The 26,778-nt window shown below is 50.1% G+C and overlaps 1 protein-coding gene across 3 annotated transcripts; it reads right to left on the bottom strand.

The window, feature by feature from the left end:
* Nucleotides 1-19,703: 19,703 nt before the first annotated feature.
* Nucleotides 19,704-23,571, bottom strand: PCDH8 (protocadherin 8). 3 transcript variants are annotated; one of them, XM_041407337.1, is made up of 3 exons: nt 21,114-23,571; nt 20,760-20,970; nt 19,704-20,291 (listed from the first exon to the last, which is right to left on the bottom strand). In XM_041407337.1, the coding sequence occupies exons 1-3, from the start codon at nt 23,523-23,525 to the stop codon at nt 19,918-19,920; spliced, it is 2,997 nt and encodes a 998-aa protein (XP_041263271.1). In that variant the 5' UTR covers nt 23,526-23,571; the 3' UTR covers nt 19,704-19,917. The 3 variants fall into 3 exon arrangements, with proteins under 3 accessions (XP_041263271.1, XP_041263273.1, XP_041263274.1); XM_041407339.1 differs by having other exon boundaries at nt 19,782-20,291; nt 20,760-20,967; XM_041407340.1 differs by having other exon boundaries at nt 19,782-20,291; nt 21,255-23,571.
* Nucleotides 23,572-26,778: the final 3,207 nt, after the last annotated feature.

Here is a 26,778-nt window from a genome sequence, read left to right as displayed (position 1 = left end):
TGGCTGAGGCTGCCCTGACAGGGACTGTTAGCAAAGACACTACCAGTGCAAGAACGAATAGGTGGAATTCTGTGCTGGATACTCATGAAGAGCTCTTCACTCCAGTGCTGTGTGGTGAAATGCAATATTCCCCCTGGAGCAAAAAGGATAGAGTGGGAAGGCTCACCCCCACCCTACGGATGGGGCAGCAGTGGCCCTGGCAGGTTTTGGCATGGGCAGATTCGAGCAACTCCAAGCAGTGGTGCCAGCTGCAAGCTGACCCACAGGGATTGGTGCCTGGCTGCTGGTCCTTGGCAGGCTGTGGTGTGAGATGGGTCCTGCTCGCCTGGGGAGGTGTGGGTGGGAGAACTAGTCCTTTGGGAGGGAGCTGTTCTGCCTAAACCCTGGGAGAGAAGCTGTGTGGCATTTCCTCCTCAAGTCAAGGTGCAAATACCCCAAGCAATCCTCCAAACATATTTTTCTCATGCAGGGAACAATCCCAGATTATTTTTTTCCCAATTCAGAGCATCACTGCCTTTTCTTCTTTTGTTCCATAGCCAGAGGAAGAGCAGCATGAAATTTCAAGCAGTGAAAAAAAATTGCTCCTGTTACAGGGTTCACAGCTTACCACCTCTAGCTAACCCCTATGCTCATGCTTTGCCTTTTGTGTGGGCACAGAGCTGCTTTCCTCGGAGGGTGCAGGGAGTGCATCTTTTACTGTTTGATTGATTAGGTGACAAGAGAGAAAACAGGAGTTTTTAGACAGATGCAAATCTGTGCAAACAGCTCCGCATTCAGCAGCTCCAGACTCTCGCTGCAGAGTGCAAAGACGATTGCAACAGCCACTGTTTGCAGGGCTTAGGACAAAAAAAAAACGTGACTTGCCTTTCACTGGCTGAACCCTTCATTTGCAATAAAGATGATGGTGATAGCAGTGTCTGAGCTCAGTCTCCTCTCTAAATAACATGTGTGTGCTCAGCTGGATTAAGCCAACTTCTGAGACTGGAAATCATAATAACAGTCTTTTACAGGACAGCCTTTCTGGTCGTCTAATACTATTATCCTCTGGGCTGAAAAGCATTCCAGAGCACTTGGAGTGCTACGATGAATGTGAGGCTGTTTAGCTGATAGTACTGGCTTGTCTCAAGGAAGCACATTTTCTCATTATTTTCAAGTTTAAAGAAAAAGTTTAGAAGAAGAAATAGAAATATTAAAAATGAGAAGGATTTGGTCATGCTGTGTGCTTTTCTGAAAGTCTCTTGTGGTGCCTTATGCATTTCATCTTCATTTTCTAACTGGTCTAAATAGTTGTTTGAACTCCATTGTGGCCTGAATGAAAATGTGTGAGGGTTACTGAGACTGGGCACCTGATTCACTGCTCTGCTTTCTTGGCTTTACATCACTATAACATGGTGCCAATTCAGGTTCCACATACCTGATGTCTCTTCAATAATAACCAAAGTCCTTGGAGGAAAAAGTCCTACAGAAAAAGAAAATATTGGCTTTGGTACTGTGGTGGGCTTACCCTGGCTGGATGCCAGATTCCTGCCAAAGCTCCATCACTCCTCTCCTTGGCTGGACAGGGGAGAGAAAATATAACGAAAGGCTCATGAGTCAAGATAAAGACAGGGTGAGATTAGTTTGATTTAGTAAATTCAAATCAAAGTAGGATGATGAGAAATTAAACCAAATCCTGAAAACATTTTCCCCCCACCCCATCCTTCTTTCCAGGCTCAACCATATTTCCAATTTTCTCTCCATTCTCTCCTGCAGTGGTGCAGGGGGACAGGTAATGGAGTCTGTGGTCAGTTCATTACATATTGGCTCTGCTGCTCCTTCCTCCTCAGGGAAAGGACTCCTCAGACTCTGCCCCTGCTCCAGTATGGGGTCCCTCCCATGGGAGACAGTCCTCCATGAGCTTCTCCAGCAAAAGCACTTCCCATGGCTGCAGTTCTGCACAGACTGCTCCAGCCTGGGTCCCTTTAAGGGTTGCAGTTTTTCAGGAATGGGCTGGGTCCCTCACGGGGTCACACGTCCTGCCAGCAAACCTGCTCCAGCTGGGCTTCTTTCTCCGTGGGGCCACAGCTGCTGGCGGGAGTCTGCTCCACATGGTCACAGCCTCCTTTTGGCATCCATCTGCTCCTGGAGTACCCCCTCCCACTCCTTCATTGACTTTGGTGTCTGCAAGGCTGTTTCACTCACACATTCTCACTCCTGTCTCCATTTGCTGTTTTGCCAGCTTTTCCTCCCCTTTCTTAACTCTGTTACCCCAGAGGTGCTACTGCTGTCCCTGATGGGCTCAGACAAGGCCAGCAGCACATCTGTCTTGGAGCTGGCTGGCATCAGCTCTGTTGGACACTGGGGAAGCTTCTGGCAGCTTCTCACAGAAGCCACCCCCACAGCTCCTCTGCTCCTAAAACCAGTTATTTAACTTGTGACAGCCTAAGAATTTTGATAAACTCTAAAGATTCTTGCTGGCAGTGAGGCCAAAGGATGAAAACCCACGTATGTTTGTCATCATCACAGTGCTCATCTCTGTGGTGTCCTTGGATACTGCTGCTCCAGGGATGCTCGCTTTTCCTCCTCTCCTCCCCCACTGACACAGTCCTCCCTTCTCTGACCAGCAACTCATGAAATTTCAAACACCAAAAACATTGCTTTTCCTGTTAGGAAATTCTCCCTGGAAAGCAAGGTCCATGCTCTAACGGTACTCTCTGGAGAGGATGAGCATCCTGGTTTGCCTGCTTGGGACACATCTCCAGCAGGACAACCCAGTGTAGCTGAGCTGGCCCCAGGATGGCTTTAAGCACACTTGGTGCAGGATTCTGCTCATCCCAATCCTCCCTCTTCTCTCCTGTGGTTGGGTGAGGACATATGGCCCATCACAGTTTGCTCTTCCTCACCCCAGGACACTAAAAGCTGATTTGTTTTTCCTCAGGGCTGGCTCCCATCTATCCATATGTCTTCATCTTATTCTTCCTAATTTAGCTAGTGGCTGTGCCTTCTGTTTTCCTTGAATTAAAGAAATAAAATAAAATAACTAGCTGTCATTACATGCTTTCATTCCTACCTTTAATGATGTGGTCTCTTTTGTAGCTGTTCTGTGCAAATTGCTCATAGGCTACTGTCTTAACCTCTAACCACAGCTTCATGCTTTGGAGGTAGTTATTATCTTAAACAACTTGGTAGCATCAATCTGTTTCTTTCCCAGAGGCTTCTTTACACTTTGATGAGAAATCTGCTAAGTCTCTTTTTGCTTTGTGGCAAAGCCTAACTTTCTTTTCTTTTTTTTTTTCCCCTCAACCAAAAGCACCCATGAATCAACTATATTTCTCTTTTTCGATCTATGGGCTGCTCTCCTAATAATTTCATGACCTGACTTTAGAGAATATTTCCAATGAGACTGTCCCACAGGCGTCTGCAGCACCAGAATGTTTTTTACAAATCCAATCTCTTGAACTGTGTATTTTACTCACCCTTCTGACAACACTTTAAACATTTTTTTTGCTCTCGTCACCTCTGTGAGACTTTTGAAGGAGTTCATTCCAGCAGATTTAATCCTTATTCACCTATTCTGTGTTCTATTATTTTTCCTCTCACATCAGGCTTTTTTATTTTTAGCCAATCTACAATACTTCTTCTCCCAGATTAGACCTTTTTATTTAAAAAAATATTTTTTTTCCAAAATGCCCTCCCTCACATCAGATTTCATAAACTAAGCCTAGGAGAGTGAAGGAACCATGAGAAATATTAGTGCTGTGGGGCTTTTTGTCTTCACAACCCTTTTCTTGAGCTTGCTGGCCCTCAGAAATGACCACGGGATTACAACACATCCATCAAGGTGTACCAGGGCCTCTGTTCCCCACTGAAGGCTGTGAGAGCTGCATTGCCTCTAAGGACCTCTGTGCTTAATTTGGAATATGGATGAGAAAAGGGGTGAGTTCCTGCTGGAAAGTCCAGCAGACAGTGCTATGACTTCACTTTCCTTATGAAATGAAGCACTAGCAAGAACGACAATTTTGGCCTGGCTAGGGCCAAATCTCCTATCTCAAAGAGGTTATTTGGTAAGCCTGGGGCAGCAGGGCTGTTGTGTGTGTCCAGTGTGGACTGCTGAGGGGAACAAATGCTTGAGAAGTAGCATGAAAAAAAGCTGTGGACCTTTCACCTAGGACAGCTTGGAAGAGTGAGGGATGGAGGGAGGAATGGCAGCCTGTGGCCCTGGAGGCCAGGTGAGTTTGGAGAAGGAATTGTGAGCTGTTGGGAAGAGCTGGCTGCTCTGGGGCTCACAGCTGCTGCCGCCTCCAGGATGCCCAGAACATTATCAGGGCTTGCCTCACAGCACCACGAGCAGCCATTTCCATGGTGTTCCCAAATCCTAAAAGGGGAATGGTCAAATAATTTTATCTCCACGTGTTATAGCCCATCTGCTCTGGGCCATGCATGGCACGAGGGAGAGCTGAGGGTGGCAAACATCATCACAGAAAACCTTTCTGGTTGGAGAGGGGGTGGCAGTCCCTTTGTCCACCAGTTTGTGGACATGGGTCCTGTGAGTGCAAGGTCAATGCCCAGCACACCTGGCTGGGGGGACACGGGCTGGGGATGGGCATGGACTTGCCCTGCTCTTCACCAGCCGGGCTTTTGCATGGCTGACAGACCTTCTGGTTGCTGCCTCAAGCTGTTCACCTTTCCTTGCATAGTGTGTCAGGGACAGCAAGGACCTATCATCAGGGTAGTTTTGGGGCTGGTTTGGGGGATAAGAAAAATTAGCTCACAGAGAGCCAGATAAATGGCTCTGTAGCATCGAGCTAGGTGGACAGAACTGCCTTGCAGCTGCTCTGCCTTCCTGTCTTCTCTCTCCTGCAATGTCTCTCCACCATCCATGGCCTTGGTGGCTCAGAGGAGAGGCTCAAGGTAGCTGATTTCCTGGCCTCTGCCCATGGAAAGCCAAACTTGTGGTTCTTACCACACACGACTCCCCTTTCCTGCAAGGAGGTGGTTGCAGCTGCCCCAGAGTATCTTGTGGCCATAAGGGAAACCCGCCTTCCATCTGGGATCAGCAAGTGGCTTTGCGGGAGGAACGTTCTGTGTGCAAACTTGGCCTGATGAAAAGAGCTTTGTTGCCTCACTGCCTTCAGCTGGTTGGTGCTGAAGAAACCTGGCCTCCAGCTGTGGCGACACAGTTTTAAAGGCGGAAGTGACTGGCGCAGCATTTGCTCCGTGGTCGAGATGCAGCTGGGTGGTCCCTTGTGTGATGAATTAGTTAATGTGTGAAGAGCTCTGAGGAGGGAGTAAAGCACGGAGCATTTCTCGTGCCTTCTGAGGATAATGCATTTTAAAGATCAACTTGGGTTTGCCTGCAATGTGTTTGTTTAATTATTTAAAGCCTGTTAGCATATTTTCCTCAAGGGATGAAAAATCCTCAGCAAAAGGATCCTTACACCAGAACAGAGATCGCCATTGTACGCTGAAGGTTTGTGCTCACACTCAGCCACCAGCACTGATCCCATCACGCTGTGCAAATACCCACCTTCCCAGCTCCAGAGGATGCTTCATTCCAGCCTCTTCTTCACACTCACCAGTCATTAAAAGGCACTTTGTGGGGCAGCTAGGGTTATAAGGGATAGGTACCTGGTATGGAGAAGGCTCTGAGCTCAACCTCAGCCTTTTCCAAGCCTTTTATGCATGGTTCAAGGTGGGATAATATTAAGACAGACAGAGAAGTACACTTGGGATTCTTGTCGATGCCCAAAGAAGAGCTTTTTGGTTCAGGAGTCTCATCTCCACATGGCTGCACAGTGCAGGACTGTATGAGAAGGTGCAGAGTAGGTTTGGGAGCAAATGGCCTTGCCACAGGACTAAATTAAGCAGATCCCAGGTGCTCTTGCTCTGTCTGGAAACAATTTCTTGCTCAGTTTTGCTAAGCCCGCTGTGACAAATGGCACGTACAAAGCTGACTCCACACTGCTGAAATCCCAAGGCATGGTGCCTCTCTCCTCCATCGCTACCCACCTTTAAATGACAGCTTGGAAGCTCTGGCTCCTCTATGCCACCTAGAAGTCTGACCTGCAACCTCCCACTTAAGAGGGAAAAAGCTCTCAATTGCTCTCAACTTTGAGAGAAATCACTGTGTTTCATGTGGGTAGAGGTGTGTGTGCACTGCACTGGGTGAGGTGGTGAGACAAGGTTTTTCTTGAGCATCACTGTCACACCTGGAAGGTGTTACACAGCAAACAAGCTGTGCCAGCACCTCCTAGCACCTCCTTTCACCTCCTTCTGTTGTACTGAGCCACGGGTGCTGACAGAGGTGCCATCCTGACTGCAGGACAGTTTGGAAACGTTTTGGACGTGGTGTGAGAGAGCATCAAGGCTTTCCTCTCCTCGGCATGGTTCATGCCAACTTCTCCATGAAGGAAGAGATGTCACCTCTCTAGCAGCTCAGAGATTTAGACAGTAAGGGGGACCTTGCTTTCCCCATCTGGGACAGCACATGGCACCCAGTTTTCCCAGGTTTTGGGTACAGCAGGCGCTGAGGTACCTGGATACTGGAGCTGGCACCACGTTGCCTTGTGTGTGCTGGAGGCTGCAGCACCATTTTCTTTCACTGCAGCACAAATTGCAGGGACTGCAATTAGGGATTGCTCTTAGATTTGCTCTGACATTGTAATGGCGGACCCCAGAGACTGAGCACTGTTTACACTGGCAAGACTTGACGTACTCGTGGCATTTGAGCTGGGTCACTGCAGATTCAAATTGTTGTTGATTTTTATTTTGGATTTACCCACGGAATCTGGACTCAAGGCTCAACTGGGGCACGGTGGATGGTTTCCACGAGGTCCATCCTTCAGCCAGTTTTACAGCTGAGTTGGCTGAGGTGCAAAGAGGTCAAGAGCCCTGAGTGAAACACGCCGAATAGGAGGCTCATTAAGGGCTGAACTCCAGACCCATGTTCCCAGTCCTCTGCTCTAATCACCAGGCAAGACATGGGAGAGCCTCATGGGGCTGATGCTGATGAAAGAAGAGTCAACAGCTTTATTTTGCAGCTTTATTAGCAAAACGATGTAAAGCCAAGGTGCCTGACTCTATTATTGAACGAGTAATCTCCGTGTGCTTACACCCAGAGCTTCCCAGCCGTTTAACTAGGAGACTGAACAATAAAGTATGTTCGGTCTGAAATGGCTAGAGCAGAGGCAAAGCAGGAGGTAAGCTGTCTAATTGGAGAAGTTGCAGCGGGATTCTCACCCCAGGGGTCTGTCCTTTGGGATTAATGGTTTGCTGACATCTGGGTTGCGTGGCACTGCTGCCTTGCCCTGGGTCCCACCAGGGCTGATGGCAGGGAGCCAGAAAACAGAAAAATAACTCCCCAGACTCTTACAACAGGGATGATGAAGATTTTTATGCTGTCAATGTGGAGGCTTTTGGGAGAAATAAACTGTCAGCTTCTACCCTGAGACATAGGGGTGTGACTTCTCTTGGCTTCCAAAGCCACCTAAGGAAAGAGCAGGAGCAGGGAAATACAGGCTCTTCTCCTGACACCAGGGGTTGTCCCAACAGAGAGCCCCACCATCTTTTCCCATCCAGTTTTAAGGGCCTGAAGTTTACACTCTGTTGAGGGATCTGGACAGGCTGGATCGATAGGCCAAGACCAGTTGTATGAAGTACAGCATAGCCAAGTGCAGGGTCCTGCTCTTGGGTCATAACAAACCTAGGCAGAGCTACAGACTGGGGGCAGAGTGGCTGGAAAGCTGCCCAGCAGAAAAGGACCTGGGGGTGCTGGTCAACAGCAGCTGAACATGAGCCAGCTGTGCCCAGGGGCCCAAAAATGTCAGTGGCATCCTGGCCTGGATGAGAAAGAGTGTGTCCAGCAGGACCAGGGCAGGGCCCCCAGTAGTCAGCACTGGTGAGGCCACACCTCAAATCCTCTTTCCAGTTCTGGGCCCCTCACTACAAAAAAGACATTGAGGGGCTGGAGTGAGTCCAGAGAAGGGCAACAGAACTGGGGTGGGGTCCAGAGCACGAGGCTTTTGAGGAGGGTCTGAGGGCATTGGGGCTGTTTAGGCTGGAAAAAAGGAGGCTCAGCCGAGACCTCACCACCTTCTACATCTCTCTGAAAGGAAGATGCAGCGAGGTGGGGGATGATTTCCTTTCCAAAGTAACAAGAAATAGGACAAGGCAAAATGGCTTCAAGCTGTTCCAGGAGACATTTAGATTGGATATTAGGAAAAATGTCTCCATGGGAAGGATTCTCAAACACGGAAAAAGCTGCCCAGGGAAGGGTGCAGCCTGGGGGTATTTAAAGACACGTGCATGTGGCACTCAGGGACATGGTTTCATGGTGCACTTGGCAGTACTGGGTTGAGGGTTGGACTTGATGATCTTAATGGTCTTTCCAACCTAAATGTTTCTATGATTCTATGTCAGCTACTCAGGATGATGCCTTCATGGCAAATGCATGGGCGCCTGTTGCATGTGGCATCCTCTCCTGGTTTGGCAAAGTGGTCCCAAGTCCATCTCTGTCCAGGCATGCACCTGTTTGTGGCATGCCAGGCTCTCGAGGCAGGACTTGGGCTTCTGTCTGCAGTCCTTCCCAGCTGCAGGCAGTACTGAGCCCTCGGCCACTACCAAGGACAAATTCCTTTTCCCTAGATGGGGTGCCTGAACTAGTTAAGAGAAGGAGGTAGCAGCTAGAAGTTGGAGGAATCACCATTCAGAGACACCCATTTCTTTCACTCCTGTGAAAGAGACACTGCTGGGTACTGCCTCAGATGCAGAGCTTTGGGGGCCACCAAACAGGTGAGACGTGTCCCACTACCAGCCACTTGTCACTTGCCTCTCCCTCTGGGAGTCTTTCAAGATGAAACCAAGTCACTGCCCCAGATCCCGTCCTCCTGCTTCTCTTTCCCCTGTGATCCCATTGGAACCATCTACTGGTGCTGATGCTGATGAAACACTGAACATGGAGAAATAAAAAAAAAATTAAAAGAGTATCCAAATGTGCTACAGCTCAGGGACTAAATCAGACACATACGCTATGAACCCCTTGGGAGGGCCATCACCCCAGCTACTCCACACCACAATGCAGTGGCTCACACAGGCTCAGAGCTCACCGTAAATCAAACTAAAGTACTCAGCCTGTTGTGAAATCCACCCACACCCTTGCTTTTTGCAACCTCGGGAAGAAAATGGCAAATTAATCCTTTTTTAAAAAGGATGAGTCGGTTCCTTGTCATTCTCTGCATGGCTCAGGATATGATAGTTTCTGCTGCATAAATACAGATTGTTTCTTTTCACAAGTTCCCTTTCATCAGACTGATAGGAAGGCCTGGAGGTTGTTAAAAAATGTGAAAGAAACTTGCTTCCCAATTAAGGTCAATCTCTTTTATCAGAGTCTTTGCATATAAACCTCACTTTCATAAGGATTTCTGTAAACTCCATCCCCAGCTCTGACGAACTGGGAGATGCCCAGATCTCTGAAGGAGCTGGAGAAGAGGCTGCCTTCTTTCCCGGCTCGCAGGGCAAAGCAGGGATCTGATCTGTCACGATGACTGAGAACATGTCACAACAATCTGTTTGCGTTCTTCAGGAAAGAAAAACATCTTTCTCTCCCCAAGCTGTAAGCTAATTTGGAGATTTTGCAAGCTGACATGCAACCTGATTAAAATGACCTCAGGCCAACAATTCTTCTTAGGCAGCTCCACAATTAAAGTCTAGACCTATCTGTAGCTGAGGGATTTTTTTCTTCCCTTCAAATCCCTTTTAGGGAGGAGAGTTCTGTGTTTTTATTTTTAAATCTACATATTTGGAATTTTTCTTTTACACTTTGCTTCTACTGTAGCAGAATGTGCTAAGGGGATCTATATTTTTTCACATTTTGAGCAGATGAAACTTGTACGCAGAAGCCCCAGTTTCTTGCCTGCTGGAAAAATATACTGAATTTTGGAGGAAATAATACATGAATAAACTCGAGGACTCTAAGAAATACCCAAGGCACTTTGTGGCCTACATAAATCTGCCCTCTGAGGTAAAAATGTTGTGCCCTCAATTTTCCAAAGTCAGTGGATATTTTTGTAATGACCATCGCACTGCTACTCAAATCACTTTTTTGCTTTTAACAATTAGTTAAGCAGTGGGATCAGCTTATTAATCTGCTGAATTTTTGTGAGCCCAGAGATTTGTCAGGCAGCAAGCAATGGGACATAAATGGGCACCTTCTGGCCAGATGTTTTTCAATGAGTAACCCCTAAATTTAATTCAGTGGTCTGGGGAGATTTGGTGATTTGTCCATGAATGTTCTAATGCCCGTTTCTTTAAAAAATCACTGTTCATCTGTCATTCGTCATTCACTGGAGGTAATTCCAGGAGAGATTTTTCTTCCCCTTTGCTGATTTGGCTCAGCCTGGATCATCATCTGGTTTCTAGTTTGTCAGCTGGCTAAAGTGATTGACAACTTGTGTTTTGCTAATGCTCTTCACAGAGTAATGAGATCCCCTAAAGTGTTTTATTTATGAATTCAAATTATATACTTTTGAATTACCAAGTAAACTGGAGTGACTTGCAGACTAACTTTTTAGCATCCCTGAAATACCCTGTACAGCCATGGTTATTTGACACTGGTTCCAGGCCCCCGAGCTGGGGTGGGAGTTTTCCTGGGTGCAAGGGTGGGATGGTGACAGGGGATGCCCTGGGGACCCACGGTGGGTCACTGCGTGCCTGTCCCCAGCCTGGGCAGCTCCCTGCCTTGTGTTTCTCCGGCTGCTAGGGGGGTTGAACACATGGTCTTTTCTCACCTGATTGCACCACCCTGCCTTGGTTTTAGCTCTTATACAAGACTTCTCTTCTTGGATTACTTCAAGAGGAATTTGCCTCCTGGCTCATTTCTTTCTGCAGACACTGCTCCAGCTCAGAGGTGGAAACTTCCTCTGAGGAGGTGAAGGAGATGTCTCCTGGGAGCAGAAACCCTAGTAAAGTCAGATGGAGGCTGTCTCACTGCTCACAGCCAGGCTGGGCAACACCCCCTCCTCCTCCTCATGCCCCAGGAGAGTCCCCGTTCTGCCCTGCCATGTTCTGCTTTCCCTATTTCTCACAGGTCCTCATGTCCCAGTCCCAGTCCCGAGTGGGAGCTGACAGAGCCCAGACAGCTGGCATCTGTTTGGGGAATAATACTGCCTTTGGTGAAGTTACACCAAGGGGAGAAGGACACGTTCCCTGACCCAGCTTGCTCCCAGGACCCTCCCAGGCCATGCAGGAGCTGGGTCAGAAGCTTTTTAGAAATCACAGAACCATGAAATGTTTGGGGTCAGAAGGGACTTTAAATATCACCAGGTTCCAACTCCCCTGCCATGGGAAGGAATACCTTCCTCCAGTCCAGGCTGCTCAGAGCTCCATCCAGCCTTCATAGGATGGGGCACCTACGACCTCTGTGGGCAACCTGTGCAGCGCCCCATCACCCTCATCTCTTCCTAGTACGTAATCTGTATTCTTTCTTTCAGTTCGAAGCCATTCCCACTCGTGCTGACGCTACACGTCCTTGTCAGAAGTCCCTCCCCAGCTCTCTTGTAGCCCTTTAGAAGGGCTGTAAGGGGCAGTAAGAAGGCGCTACAAGGTCTCCGTGGAGCTTTCTCTTGCCCAGGCCGAGGACGGCCGGCTCTGCCAGGCTGCCCTCACGGCACAGGCGCTCCCTCTGCAGCCCAGCCCTGCTGCTGTGGGTGCAACGCAGCCGCCGGCTCAGGGCTGACCCTCCTGCCCCGCACCAGGCTGGGAACCCCCAGGAAATAAGGAGCTCGGTCACCAGAGAGCTCCTCGGTCGTAGCACACACTACGATTTTAGCACATCCCGCTGCCTCTCGGCTTTCCGGACGGGGCCGCAGGCGTCTCCCGGCCCCGCCGTTCCCGCGCGTCCCCACACGGCCCCAGCGGCGGGGCCGGGCCCGCACCGCCCCCTGGCGGGACCCGCCGGCAGCGCCCCGGGAGCGCCGCCGCTCCGTCCCGGCCTCGGGCTCCGCATCCGCCCCGACCCTACCGGGACACGTCGGAGCGGGGATCTAACAGAGCGCAGACCCTGACTGGAAGGTCCTGTTCAGAGGGACCGCCCGCCCTGGGTGGATGGGGCAGACGCCGTGGGGTACCGAAGGCTCTCTGGATCATGGATGCGCTTGGATGGGCTCCCGTGCGGGCTGCCGCTGGCAGCGCGGGTGCCCGGGCGCAGCTCCGCGCGGGGCTGGCACCCGCTGCGGGCTCCGGTGCGGCTGCGGCCGGGGCAGGTTCCCTCGCCATCGCATCATGCCTTCCAGCCCCGTTCCCTTCACGCCTTACACTTCTGATTGTCTTGGATTAAACATTACCAGAGGAAATAATACTAATAGCCTTTCACAGCGAAGAAATCAACTTCTAAGGCATTTGTTATGGAAAGGATTATAATAAATTAAATGCTTAAACTAGCACTGTGCAAGCATTTTTGTCTTGGATCAAAATGTTTGCACTGGCTGTTTAAACATTTAATTTATTATAATGAGAAATATCATTGTAAAAATAAGCATGTTAATTAAACCTGAGTTTTGCAAATGTGAGTCATCCCATGTGGACACAGTATAATGAATATAGACAGGTAGAGTCTGCATGCCCTTTTTTTTCTCATTAAGAAAATTAACATTTACATCTTTAAACCCTGCAGCTATTAGTTATTTTTAATGAAATGTGTTGCCATTTCAAAGTTAAGCTCTTATATGATGCAATCAGATATTGCTAGGTCAGGGAAGAACTTTGCAAATTAAGTTGCAGAGAAGTTGTTTGCCACAGATAATTGATTAAAGTTGTTACATGGATAATCAATTTACGCAGTTAAATAAATAAAAATAAATAACTGCTAAGAAAACCCAGGTCATGCCAGGGTGGTAAAACAATGCAGTACCCCGGGCATCCTGGGGCCCAAAGGAGCCATGAATTTGGAAGCGACAGACTGAACCTCTTTGTTATCATCTGACAGAGCACTACGGGACTGTGGGGACTTCTACAAAGGCGATTTGGACAGTGATGGCTTGCTGCTGGTGTGGGTGAGAGAGGATGGAGGCAAGACTCTCTTTCTCTTTCAAGTGAAGTGACTGGAAGAAATTTATTCTGCCTTCTCATGCCACTGGTCTCTGGTGCATCCATCTGGTCTTGTCCTGGATTCATTGCATGTGTCAAGCCGTATGCTGATATGTAAACAAAACGCACTTGGATTTACTCCCAGCTCTCTCACAGATATGTGGCATAGCCTTGAACATGTTCCTTTACTCCAAGGGTTCATAAAATGTTTTCAGCTACGGCCTTGCAAAGGGTAGAGGTAGCGTTACTCTGTTTTAATTAACATCCTGCCAAGCTGTGTGTTCAGAAGTACCTTGGGTCTCTTGTAATTGTACATTACTCCAACAGGCAAAGGTCACAGCAGGCTGCCAGCCCTGGCTGGATCCCATTGCTGAAGTGATCTAGCCCCCAAGGGAGGGAGGGAGGAGAGGGAAAGTCTGGTGCAGAAGCGAAATTAAACTCTAGGGAGGGAGGAGACCTTGGTGAATTATTTTCTAGGAGCTGCAGCAGAGAGCTGAGGCTGCAATGCCCTCACTTAGGCACACAGTATACAGTGTATTTGGGTCACACCCCAAATACACTGTATACTGTTGCCCCACACGCATAGATTCAGGTAGCAAGTTTGTAGACAAAAGCAATGTTAAAATTTTGATTTGCAGAGGTGCCTCTTCATGCTATTCTCTAGCTAGTTGTCCACTGAACCTGCTCTTAGTGTCTGCTGTAGGACTTTTGGAAAGTCAAGGCTCTTGAATTTCTTCCAAGTCCAGTGGACATGTTTTGCATGGGAAAAGAGGAAGAATTAAGCTGAGGAGCCTCTGTACATAATGACATTGCTTATTTTACTGGGGATCATCCTCTCAAACCTTTGTGTGTTTGCAACCTTTAGACGGCTTAGTCCTCCATCATGTAGGTCCCTCTCTCCTGTCTTCCCAAACTCCCTGCTTTTTTTTGTCTTCTCACTGTCAGTGGAAGAGTTTTCCAGGTGAAGGGAGGAAGTTGTTGCCCTTTCTTCTTCTTTTTGTCCCTCTGTCCCTCTGAACTCTCTATCATCATGACCTCTGCTGACATCCTACAAAACTCCCCTCTTCTTGCAGGACCAAATTTAAGTTATCCTGAAGCTATGTTGCTTTAACCACAGAGGAATATTTCTACACAGAGCATGAACCTGTGGAAAAAAAGGAGAACTTGTCTGCAGGGACCTTTGGGCTGGTTGTTCTTCAGTGAGTTGCTCCATCCTGAGGGGATGGAGCACATGGCTGTGGTACAATGGCCATGAACAGAGAGGCCAACCCAGACTCATCACCCTGGCAGAGGGGCTGCAGCCACCAGTCAGGGGGGTAAAAGGTACTGGGATCTGGGCTGCAAAGACAGAGCTGCCTGGCAGACATCTCAGGGACAAATGTAATTCCTGTCACCCAGCACTGGGCCATCCACTTAGGAGAATGGATAGGAGGCAGCCTCCACTTCTGGCCTCCAGTGTGTTCATCCAATGTCAGTTAAGGCAAAGGTGCACAACTTGGAACAGTTTTCAGATCTGAAAGATGAAGTTGCCACAAATATCTCTACATTCTTCAGCAGCATTTGACTATAGCACCACACAGGATTACTTCCTTACCTCAGATGTGGGGCTGGTGGGTCCTCCTTAATCAAAAAGTACCCTCTAGGCACAGTAGCCAGCCATCCACTGCAGCAGGAGCTGACAGGCAAGTGGGGTTTGCCTGCTGCAGGCTGAGTGCTCATGCATGTGGCTCTGAAGATTCTAATGCCCACTCAAAAATAATTAATAATTATCAACTGAATGAACCCACTGGCTTCTCACACCCAGGCTAAGTAATTGCATTTCTCAACTTGGCGGCCATCTGCTTCCTTTCTATGGGCATCATGGGCAAGAGTGTGAAATCAGCTTTGTTTGTCCAGCTCAGGAGAGATTTGTATCATTGCTGAGGGGGAAACCAACTCCAGGGAGCTTCTCCTAACCATCCATTTGAATAAGGAATACTTGAAGACCGTGGTGTATATGGTGGGAAGTAACACTTCAGTTACTAGTCCACATTCTTCAAGCTAAATTTGAGCTTAGGTGACAGTTGAAGAGTCAGTGGCACTACCACTAGTAATGCTAAGCCTTCAAATCATCCAAAAGGTTATGTTTTCTCCTTGATCAACCTTGAAATCGATTAGAAACCTCCTGAGGTTTTACGTTACATATAAGCTGATCTACTCTGTTGGCTGCTGCTCAAAACCACAATCCTATCTTCTTTCCAGGCCCTGGGGCCCTCTTCTCTCTCTACTCCCTTCCTAGCATTTGCTTGACATCTGGATGAGCTAAATGTGCAGCAATCTACCTGATTTTGTTACTTTAGTACATCTGTCCATGTGCAGATGACTTTCCTGTGTGGTGCTATCAAAGGAGTCGGGAAAATGAGGCTGGAGCTGGAGAGGATGGACCATCCCTTTAGGTGACACTGCACTCACCTGAATTTCTATATCCACAAGGTCTGTTCCTGTGTTTAGGATAGGTGCCTAGTCTGCTGTCATGTACAATGGTGAGGTAGTCAACACAGTTATGGGAGACTAGGGAGCAATAGTGAAAAGAGAATGCAGGTGCCGACTGTGAGATGTCAGCCTCCCTAGACCCCCTCACCTTGTCACCTTTGAGCTCTCCTTGTCTGCCTTTGGATGGACTCCAAATGGGAGTACAGATGCCTGTCATTCATGTAGACCCTACACACTGGCCACAGAAGTCACATCTGTCTGAATCTCCAGCTAAACCCCACCTGGTGTCTCTCTGCCTTCAGGGTCTGGGCTAAGGCAGCATTTTCTTGCACATTTTCATCACATGTTTTGCGTGTGTTGAAGACACAGGATTAAGCCCCCACCCCAGAGGTCACAGCCTCATACACTTGCAAGCGTGGGTGCTGCCACCCTGTTTTAGGAGGAGTCCTGTTCCTACAGCATGCACTGCAAGAGCCAGAACCATGCTCCTCAGTGGTGTTTGACTCCATCACACATCTCAATACATAAAGCATCCTTGAAGACATTCAAGTGGCATGGGACAGAAGAGCAGGTCAGTGGGAATTTAACTAATTTTTTGGCTGAAGCACCAGAGAAGCCATCCATGGGATCTTGTCTCCTTGGTGTGTGTGGTGGGTAGACCTTGGTCAGCAGCCAGACCCCCTCCCCATTTCTCCTCAGCAGAACATGGGTGGAAAATCAGATGAAAAAAGCTCATGGGTCACATAGATACAGAGATCACTTACCTATTACTGTCATGGGTGAAACAGACTTGACTTTGGGAAAATCAATTTAAATTATTGAGAGTTAAAACAGGTTTAGAGGCCTGCCTAAGGTCTCCAGGGTGTCAGATGCAAGCCCACGGTCCCAGAATATGAATGTAGCACTCAGGAGACTATTGCAGCTATGCCTTAATGGCTGTGAAGGTACACCTTGAACAGAGGCTGTGGGAATTACCCACTTCTATGTTTCATGTCCTAGAAGTGGCTGTTTCTCCCCAATGACTGTGGAGGGTGTCAAGGGTGCTTGTCTCCACTGTAGGTGACTACCAGAGATTTCAGCAGGAGCAGGCTCAAGCTCATGTCAGTGCTTTTGTAACATCCTGCTGCTGTAGTCAGTTTGGGCCATGGAATTAATGCTGGCTCAGTGAAAGAGTGCTGCCTCCAGTCCTGTGTCTTGGCACCTCCTCCTCACCTCTGCCCTCTGAGCCAGGGAAAGGCAGACAGGAGAAGGCGGCTCTTTGTGAGCAAGAAGTTCTGTGGTCATGCAGTCTCACCATGCGGCATAGGGCTGATGTCACACAATGCTTGGCAAATAAATGGAATTTAACTGATAGGACTGCTGCATTAATTTCTGAAGTATGTTAGCAAAAATCTCAGGATAATCAAAAACTAAGAAAAAACTGGGACATACACAGTGAAATAGCATCAATGGAGCAAATGTTTGATCCCAGGGACTTAGCCCAGGAGCTAAGCCTTGGGCTCGCCCTGTACTCAGCTGTGCTTTGGGTGGTGTGTGCTCTTATCTGATGGAGTTTGGAGACTTCCTCGTCTAATTTTGGGCATGTAAAAGTTACAGGAGTCTAGACTGCTGCCCCTTGCCCTTACAAGAAAAGGGGAGATCAGGAGCTTCAGTGGTGCACCTGAACAGTCCCTGTTGCCTGACCAGGCCAAGATGAGAAGCTCTCAGAAGAAGTCTCTAACTTTCCATTGACCAGAGAGTCCCTGTGAAATGATGGGCTCAGATTTAAATACCAAGTGGTATTTAATACTAAAATCCCACATTTTACAGCATGTGGGATGCCAGAACAGACAGATTCCAAACCCCAATGAGACTGTAGCTGCTTGCTGTTGGAAGGTGTTATGGGAACAGGAGCAAGTGACTTTAGTTTCCTACCATTTCTTGGCTGCCTTGCACTGGGTTGACCCAAACTCCTGATCAGGCAGTGAGGAGCATCAATCCACTTATAAAAGGGCACAAGCTCTGTTGCAGGAAGCAGCACAAATTTGATGCCAAAACCCAGTGGAATGAATCGTTCTTCATCTGTGACTACCTCCTGTTGGCCCTGCCAGCGGAGTCTAGAACGTGCTGTGAAGGTGTTGGGGTATGTAACCCAGGCTTTTGAACTAGATGAGGAAGAACCAGCTTATCTTGGACAGCCTGCTGTCAGACAGAGACAGCCCTGCTTTTTTTGACAGAGAGCCTTTCCCTCCCTGAGCTCAGTTATGACAATTACTTCCCATGCAGGCGTTGCTGCTCTGCATCACTGGTGATTAGCCAGAAGGGAGGCTACCAGCTTTCTTTCTCAGCACCCATCCTTCAGCCACTTCAGCTCTACATTTAACCAAGATGACCCTCTAAGTTAATTAGATGCATCATGATTTTTACGACCAGACTTCAGAGCAATCACCAGAAATGCTCATTTCTTTTCCTGACCATAGGAGATGTACCACAAATGTAGCTTCCCAACTGAATCTTGCATCAGCCTGCTTTAAATTCCCTTCAAGTACAATCTCTGAAACTCTTTGCCCACCACCAATCTTTACACTGTGGCATTTATGAAGCCCCAGTTAAAACACAGACCCTGTGTGCATAAAAACTTGATTGGCTTCTGCCACTCTTGCTACAGGAGCTTGAGGAAGCTAGAAATTGGGAGAGGAAGGGGATTTTTGTTGTTTAAGGGACATACAGGTGAGAGAATGTTTTCGGCTTACATTCTGAGACACAAAGCCAAATAGAGCCTTGTTTATACCTAAGAAAGTTTTATATTTCCTTGGTGAGCCATGTTTTATAGATATGTATTATACCAATTAGATAAATAGTTAAAGAACTCATGATAAAACCCCAAAGCTTTGCCTTGTACAGATTTTTGGATTATTGATTTGTACAAAATGTGAAATTATATAGTCCACATAAGGAGCAGTTCTCCCTTTTGGAAAACTTAAATCAAATATTAAAACTCCAGTACAAGTGTTACTTTTGGTGTAAGCATTTTTTTGAACACAGGAAGAAACCTTCATGTTTCATTTTGTTTCATTAAATGCTATTCTATACCTGATTTCAGCAGAAGAATTTGAGATCTGCTTTTAGCTTGAAACCCCCATAGGAAGGAATTTCAAAGCTCTATATGATTTTTTTTTTCCAGGACAGTCATTTCAGTGAGAAGAGGAATATGTACCATAGAACATGTCAATATAATCAACATTTTTGATTCTTGTTTTACGCACCTTTGCCTTGATGTATAAATGTATGTACACAAACACAAGCTACTGTCCTTTAGTAAGGCTGCTTTAACAAGATGTAAACATTTGAGCACACACCATAGAGCCTGACTCAATGTCTCAGCCAGAGCAGAAAGAAAAGCGCTTGGGTGGCTGCTGATGCAAAGACATCAGCACAGCACGAGCGTTTCCACTGATGAACAGAGCTTCGCTTGCTTCACTAAAATTGCACCACTCCCCACCCGCAAAGGATCGAGCTGGAAGAGCTCAGACCAGGCAGTGACAAGCAAAGGCTGGCTCTGTCACCCAAGCCTCCCTCCCACACAGCATTAAAAGCTTTAGAGCTAAACCTGCAGAGGTATTGCCAGAGACCAACGATGGGCAAGACTAAAAGTGGCTCCTTCCCACTGCATTTCCCAGCACAAAATACTTTTGCTGACCTGTGAAGACCTCTATGCAATGAAGCATGAAATCCATGAGCAGAAACCTCCGAACATCACAAAACCTTTATTAGTGTTTATCAGTGATACAGATTACAGGAACCAAAGGCAATTAAATAACACTTAAGTTGACCACAGACTCAAGAAATACAAGTCACATTTGGCAAGGCAAACGTCTCAGTACACTGGATTGCTTAGGTTATTATTACACTGTGAAAGAGGAATTTCCCTTACAAGATTCTACATATTCAGGATATTATTATTATTAATTGTTATTAGTGTGTCTTTCAGACAGCTCCTTTGGCAAGAATTCCCATTTTTAAGTATTTATTATATAAAAATATAACAAATTTTCATTATGTACAAACATTACATTACACAATGTACAGGTTAAAAACACTACAAAAAATGGCAGGCCATGGATAAACCAAAAGCAAAAGAAAAAACCCCGATGTAGAAAACATGAAAAAAAATTTAAATACTGCACATTTCATAAAAATTACATTAACTACAAACAATTTTTTTTTGTTTGCAAATATCAAACAGTACAGATCTGATTGGAAATCTTTCCCAAACGACTTAATTTTTAAGGCACATCTTGCATATTTACACATACGACACTGGATCTGGTCAATAACTTAAAGGCTCTCGGGAGTGACCTAGTTGTGTGCGCAGGGAGGGGTGCACTCGAGGGGGAGCACGCTGGGCTACGCCTTCTCAGTCGTCTCAGTCTGGGGGCCCAGGTATCTAGTCGAGGGGGCTGGGAACAGGGGCACCCCGATCTCCTGAAGGTCAGGAAGCCGTGCAGGGCGTGGTGGGGAGAGGAGCGTGATCGTCCGGTCAAAGTCCCTGTGCAGCACCTTCTCGTAGACGCTCTGAAGCCCGACTGTTTTGGGCAGCTGGGCTTGATAAAAGTTGTCCCTGCGAAGGGGATCCCTGGGCAAGGACGTGCTCTTGCAGAAGGTGGAGAGGGGTGCTGAAGGATATGGAGAGGGATGAGGGTTTGCTCGGCCACAGGAGGGGCTCCAGCAGCGGTCGGAGTGCCCCAGGATCTTGCATTCAGCTGTGCATGCCCACAGACCTAGAGAGAGATAGGGGAGGAGAAACCTGTCATTACTGCAGGAATAAATCCACACTGTTCACAATCCTCAGAGTTACCAGTCACAGGATGATTCACTGCACTGACGGTAGGAGTGGGGAGGCGATGCTTTACAGCACAACAAAAACCTGTGCTTGGTTAGGTAATGTTGTTTTGCTGGGGCACTCCTCACAATTCTAGCTTTAAGGGAACCTTTTTTTGGGAAAAAAAATCCAATCCTCCAGCACTTCTAGCAAATGCTAATTTGTGCTGGGCTCTCAGCGCAGAGAGGAACCAAGACCTAGCAGCCTGCTACAAGGAGATGGGCAGTTTGAGCCACGCAGTGTCTGGCTTCCCCTTCCAGCTGCCCTGCCTGATCACTGTGCCCCAAGGATGGGTCCCTCCCTCCACCTCCCCATGCACCCATCTTTCTGTCTGAGGTCCAGTAGGGAGCAGGGGCAGAGCCCTTACCGTTCTGCATGTGTGTGATGAGATCTTTCTTCAGGGCATCTCCGCTGATATCTGAGTCGCTGTCATTAAAATCACTGTCGCCTTTCCCGCTGTCTTTGCCACTGAACTTCTCTGCCTCCCGGCCAGAGATGGTGTTGAAAGAGTGTCCCTTCCAAATGGCCACGGGGGGAGCAGCCTCCTTATTGTAGCTCGGAGTGGCAGCAAAACCCTGCTGGTGGGGAGGAAAATCAAAGGAGACATGAGGGAGGGAAGTGGTGAAAGGTAAACTAACATTAACTGCACCTCTGCAGTTAATTCACATCCTCCAAGACACCCCCCAACCCTTTTCCCCACTTCCCTGTAGTGGGACCTTACCTCCCCACTTTGTCCCCTCAGCCTCTTCTGACCCTCGTAGAGGCAAGTGCTGTCACTGCCGCTCTCAGTGGTGGAGACCTCTTCAGCCGCTGGAGAGGGGTCAGGGCTGGTGAAAGAGGTTTTGCTGGGAAAGGTTCGTACCTCAAACATGTTCCCCCTCTGGCTGCCCTCCTCCTGATGGCCCTTCTCCAGGTGGGAGATGTCTATTTGGTCCTTCAAGGCAGTGTTGTTTTTGATGTTGTTCCCCTTCTTGCGCCTGTTGCAGGTGGTGGCAATGGTGATTATAGCCACCAGAAGGAGGGTGCAGCTGCCTGCCAGGACAATGATCACAATCAGAGGGATGTCCCACTGCAAAGCCTTTCCTTCCCAGGAGCTAGGCTTGGCTATGTCTTGGATACTGGACGGAGCAGTGGCGGTCACCAGGAAGTTGACTGTGGCAGTTGTGGCCAGGGGAGGTCTGCCATTGTCTGTCACAGTGAGGATGACCTTGAATAGCTGTCCCAGCTCTTCAGAGAGGTCACCCCTGAGCACAATGTCCCCAGTACTGGGGTTGATGGTGAAGAGGTCTTGCTGGGACTCTTCCAGGAAGGCAAAGGTGAGCTCAGCATTGGCCCCATCATCTGCATCTCGAGCTTTGATTTGGGCCACCAGGGAGTCACGGGAGGTCTTGCTGGACACACCGATTTCCACAGTCCCATTGGTGAGCACTGGGTGGATGATGACAGGAGGGTTGTCGTTCTGGTCCACCATTCTCACTTTGACAACAGTGCTGCTGGAGAGCTGTGGGGAGCCACCATCAGTGGCCTGGATCCTCAGGTCCAGCTGCTTGAGGATCTCGTAGTTGAATGTCCTGAGGGCATAGATGGCCCCAGTGGCGGGGTCCACCGAGACATAGGTGGAGATGGGGGCCCCCATGACCTGCGTCTCCAGAAGCCGGTAGGTGACCTTACCATTGTGGCCAAGATCAGGGTCACGAGCCACCACAGTGGTGATATAGGCACCCGGGGGGTTGTTCTCTGGTACAGCCACCTCGTAGAGGGGTTTGGCGAAGAGTGGCGCATTGTCATTCTCATCGCTCACGCGCACTGTGTACTGGCGGACGGTCTTGAAGGGCGGCGAGCCCAGGTCCTCAGCCACCACGGTGAGGTTGTACTCAGGGATGCGCTCGCGGTCCAGCGCCGCCGTGGTGACGATCATGTAGCTGTCCTCGTAGGCTCGCTGCAGGGCAAAGTGGTCGTGGCCACGGAGGCTGCAGCGCACCTGCCCGTTGGCGCCAGAGTCGCGGTCCGTGGCGCTGACGAGGGCCACGAAGCTCTCAGTGGCTGCTGCCTCGCTGACGTAGGCCACGCCAGCAGCACTGGCAGCGCCACGGAGGGCACTGATGCTGATGCGCGGAGCGTTGTCGTTGACGTCGGTGAGGCGCACGACGACGGTGCAGGTGGCAGCACGGGGGCTGGCCCCGCGGTCCTGGGCACGCACGTCCAGCTCGTAGGTGCGGGTGCGCTCGTAGTCCACGGCAGCCTCCAGTGTGAGATGGCCCGAGCGCGGGTCGAGGCGGAAGAGCCGCCGTGCCTCAGGGGGCACCTGGCTGCTGAAGGCATAGACCACCTCACCATTGGGGCCCTCATCAGGGTCAGCAGCATCCAGATCGAGCAGCAGGGAGCCGGGCGGTGCATCCTCAGGCAACTCCACCGTGACCGAGCTCTGGGCAAAGGTTGGACTGTTGTCGTTGGCATCGAGAACGCGGACATGCACGGTGGCTGTGCCTGAGCGTGCTGGACTGCCACCGTCCTTGGCCACCAGCTCCAGGGTGTAGGAGGGCTGACGCTCGCGGTCCAATTCCTGGAGCAGCACCAGGTCGGCACAGCGTGCCCCATCCGCCCGTGTCTGTGCCTCCACACCGAAGTGGCTGTTGAGGGAGACCTGGAAGCTCTGGATGGAGTTGGAGCCCACGTCCTCATCCACAGCCACCTCCAGCGGGAGGCGAGTGCCGGGTGCAGCACTCTCCGACACCTCCAGCGCCATCTGGGCATGGGGGAATCGCGGTGCATTGTCATTGATGTCACGCACTTCCAGCTCCACGTGCACCAGCCGGTAGCGCTCCCGCCAGCAGCTCACCACGTCGAAGGCCAGGACACACTGGGGGGCTTGGCCGCACAGCCGCTCCCGGTCCAGCCCCGCTTCACCGATGCTCAGCTGCCCGTCCTCCTCCCGCACCCGCACCAGCGAACTGTTGCTGAACTGCCGCATCAGGCGAAAGCTCATCTCCCCCGGCGCCTTCACCGGCATCTCATCGGCCAGAGTACCGATCACCGTGCCCGGCGCGCCCTCCTCGTCGGTGCGGTACCTCACCGTCTTGCAGCGGGACAGGGCCAGCAGGCAGGCGGCGGCCAGCAGCCGCAGGGGGCTCATGGCAGCGGCGCGGGGCTCAGCCCGACGGCGCGGTGCGGACGGGATGATCGAGGGGCCGGCTGGGACGCACCAGGAACGCTCCGCCGCCGTCTGCGCCCCCCGCGCCGCCGCGCCTCCTTTCATAGACGGCGCTATGCAAATGAGCAGGCGGCGGAGCCAATGGGAGGCGGCGCAGCGCGGGCGGCGGGCGGCCCCCGGCGCTGCCCGGGCCGGGCCGGGAGCGGGGTCGCGGGGCGCTCGCCTTTGTGTTCTGTAACTCTGCGGGGTCTGGGGGTTTTCTCTTCCCCCCCCCTTCCTTCCTCCGCACCGTCGCTATTTCTTTTTCCCCATTTATTTATTTCTTTTTTCTTCTCCCTCCTCTCCTCCCGCTCCCGTCTCTTCCCTCTCTCCGGAGGCGCGGCAGCGGCGCTGGCGCGGGGAGCGCGGAGCGCAGTGCGCGGTGGGGTTTGTTAATCCTGCCAGCAAGTCGGGACAGGTGCCGTGCCGTGCCGTGCCGTGCCGTGCCGTGCCGTGCCGTGCCGTGCCGTGCCGTGGCATGTCGTGCCGTGCCGTGGCATGTCGCGGCGTGCCGCGCGGGCGGGGGCGCGGGGCGGGCGCGCATTAGCGGGGTGCGGGGCAGCGGCATTCAGCTGCGCCCGGAGTGGTGTGTCACTCGCGTGAGAGCCTGTGATCAGCGCCGTAAGTCGCCTTTCAGGAGGTGTCCCCGCATGCTTTAGTATGCATGTCACCGCCCGGGTTTCTTAAGCCTGGGGCACTAGCAGGCGAGGAGGAAAAAAAAAGAAAAAAAAAAGTTCCAAATAGGATTTAGCATAAGCTTGAGGAGATTTGGAAAGGTTTCAAAGATCAGGCAGTATCAAAGGCTTATGAAGCCCTCGTTAGCTGTAGAAATATAATAGCATGGCAGGCTATCCCATTCGAGGAACCAATGTCTGTATTATTTCACTATGACAGGCTAAAGGGAGAGAAAGTTGAACAGTTTCCACAGAGGAGTTGGACTAAGTTGAATATAATGAGCAAACGCCACATGTATCCATTATGTCCCTCTATTCATTCCCAATCACTGCCATAACTCTTTGACTAAACGATGATGAGCGCTGAATTACACACAATGCCCTGCTCATATTAAAATACATTTAAGACCTATCCCTCCTGGTGCCCTGTTACGCCTATTCACAGGATTTTCTTTTTGTCCTAATAGGGCCTCTCTGGGAAGCAACACCAGTCTCGTTCCAGAAGAACAAAATAACAGCATGAGGCTGAAACCTGGCACGAACCGGGGGGAACGAAACCATCTGCCCCGCAAGGCACCGAGGCCCTGCGCGGAGCCCGCTGCAGCCTCCCAGCCCCGCAGTGCCTCAGCAGCCGCGGGGAGGGCGCAGGGAGAAGACCTGATGGGGAGGAAGATGGGGGTCCTTCAGGGGGTTCTGAGGGGCAACTGCTTCTCCGGGAAACCTCATCCCCTCTCCTCTCCTCTCCTCTCCTCTCCTCTCCTCTCCTCTCCTCTCCTCTCCTCTCCTCTCCTCTCCTCTCCTCTCCTCTCCTCTCCTCTCCCCATGTCTCAGGAACCCCAAGAGACGCATTTTAAAGCAAGAGGGTGACAAACAGAATGCGGTCCGGTCTAACCCCGCTCGGGTTTCCTTCGAAAACCTGGGGTAAAGGCGCTCGTCTCGGCACAGGAGCGCTGTCGCATCCCGGGGCTCCATCCATGCCGGGCTGCGGGGCGCTGCGCGGGGCGGCACGCGAGCGGGGGGCGGCGGGCTGCCCGCAGCGCCGGCTTATGGAAATGGGATTTAAATCGCGCCTCGGCCCCGGCTGCGGGGGCGCGGGGAGGGGGGCACGCTCCGCCGCCAACAAAAGCTCCCGAAAGCGCGGTTTCCATACGAACAAACCTCCGCGGGGCTCTTTTCTCCTGCCCGCGGGAGCTCCGCAGGGGCCGCCCGGCGGGGCGGGGAGCCTTCGGGCCACACAGCCCTGAGCCGGGCCGGGGTCCGCACCGGGCAGAGGTCCGAGGTGGAGAGACTGGGACCGGGCTGCCTGGGAACGGGGCCGCTGGTCGGGAGCGGGCAGTGGGCAGCGGGGCGGCCCCTCGTGTGTAACAGGATTATCTTTGCCATTTCAAGTTCCATACAGCATGTAATTTATTTTTAATTAGGATTAGATCGAGCAGGGAAGGAGACCAGACCTTTCCCCCCACCCCCCTCCCTCCCCGCAAAGAGATGGCTATTCCACGAGGAGCTCTTATTCTTTACAAAAAAGCCAATCAATCGATAAACCAGGACCTGTGTTCACCTCCCACGCACTTTGCAGCAGAAAAGGGTGAAAAGGGATGTATTTTCAATGTGTGCTCAAGTATCTGAATCAGAAGGGGAGGCTTGGAAATCCTTTACTTTCCCATCTACCCAGTCCCACTCTCACATGCTTTCTATCCAAACCCATTTTTAAGAGGGACACAGCAGGGTCTTGCACCTCATGCTTTTATTTTTTTTTTTCTTTGTGTGTGTGTGTTTTGTTTTAGAATTCAAATGCACTTTCTGCCTGCTTGGGTTATTCTTTTCCCACTGTTGTGACTTTGATTTAAAAAAAACCCCAATGTATCAGTCTCTCTGCTTTCTCCCCAATAGAGCTCACCACAGAAATGTTCTGAAAGGCTAGTGAAGAATCCTGTTTTATAGCTCAAAATAAACATACGGATCAGCTGCATTAAAAGCACTTCTTTGAAATATTGTGGTTAAACAGCCCAGATTGGTTGATTGCTCCATGTGGGGACATATGTTCTTGCAAACTGTGCGTATTGTTACTAATGGGGATTCTCACACCACAGCCTTTCCTTTGAATCTGAGGCACTGGTGGTTTCTCTGGAGCTGTTGCAAGGTTGTTTTAATAATTTACCAGCTCTCTTGCACTTAGTGTTGTTGCGGAGACTCAGAGCGTGTAAAGAAGGAGGTGTTTTGCGGTGTCCAGAGGTCTGATCTCTGCTGCCAAGCTCCTTTCTGTACCGCTTTAGACACAGAAATCAAAGTTGCTCTGAGAGATGGGTGCCAGGCAAAGGAAAAAGCAAGGCTTCCCATTGCACCTCTGTGAACCTGGGATCTTGGGTAATGTGTTGCTCCCAAGGAGGGGGAGCACTTCTAGATCACCAGCCTGTTGCCAATATCAGTCAAGTAAGTGATTGCCAGCAAATCACTCCAGGTTTGTCTTTTTCAGCTTTAAACTTCTTTCTTCCCCCAGTTCAGATTTTGGAAATAAAGTTTGT

The sequence above is a fragment of the Onychostruthus taczanowskii genome, unplaced genomic scaffold, assembly GCF_017590055.1.
Source record: "Onychostruthus taczanowskii isolate IOZ18803 unplaced genomic scaffold, ASM1759005v1 scaffold26, whole genome shotgun sequence".
In the NCBI taxonomy this organism is placed as follows: domain Eukaryota; kingdom Metazoa; phylum Chordata; class Aves; order Passeriformes; family Passeridae; genus Onychostruthus; species Onychostruthus taczanowskii.
This window is presented reverse-complemented; position numbering and strand designations above follow the sequence as displayed.

Bases quoted from the DNA above. Each gene is read 5' to 3' on its own strand.
- PCDH8 (XM_041407337.1), bottom strand. From the start codon at position 23,525: ATGAGCCCCCTGCGGCTGCTGGCCGCCGCCTGCCTGCTGGCCCTGTCC. The intron at 20,971-21,113 runs GTAAGGTCCCAC...CCTCCCCACCAG, and splicing joins TGAGGGGACAAAGTGGGGAG to CAGGGTTTTGCTGCCACTCC. The intron at 20,292-20,759 runs GTAAGGGCTCTG...ATCTCTCTCTAG, and splicing joins CATCACACACATGCAGAACG to GTCTGTGGGCATGCACAGCT.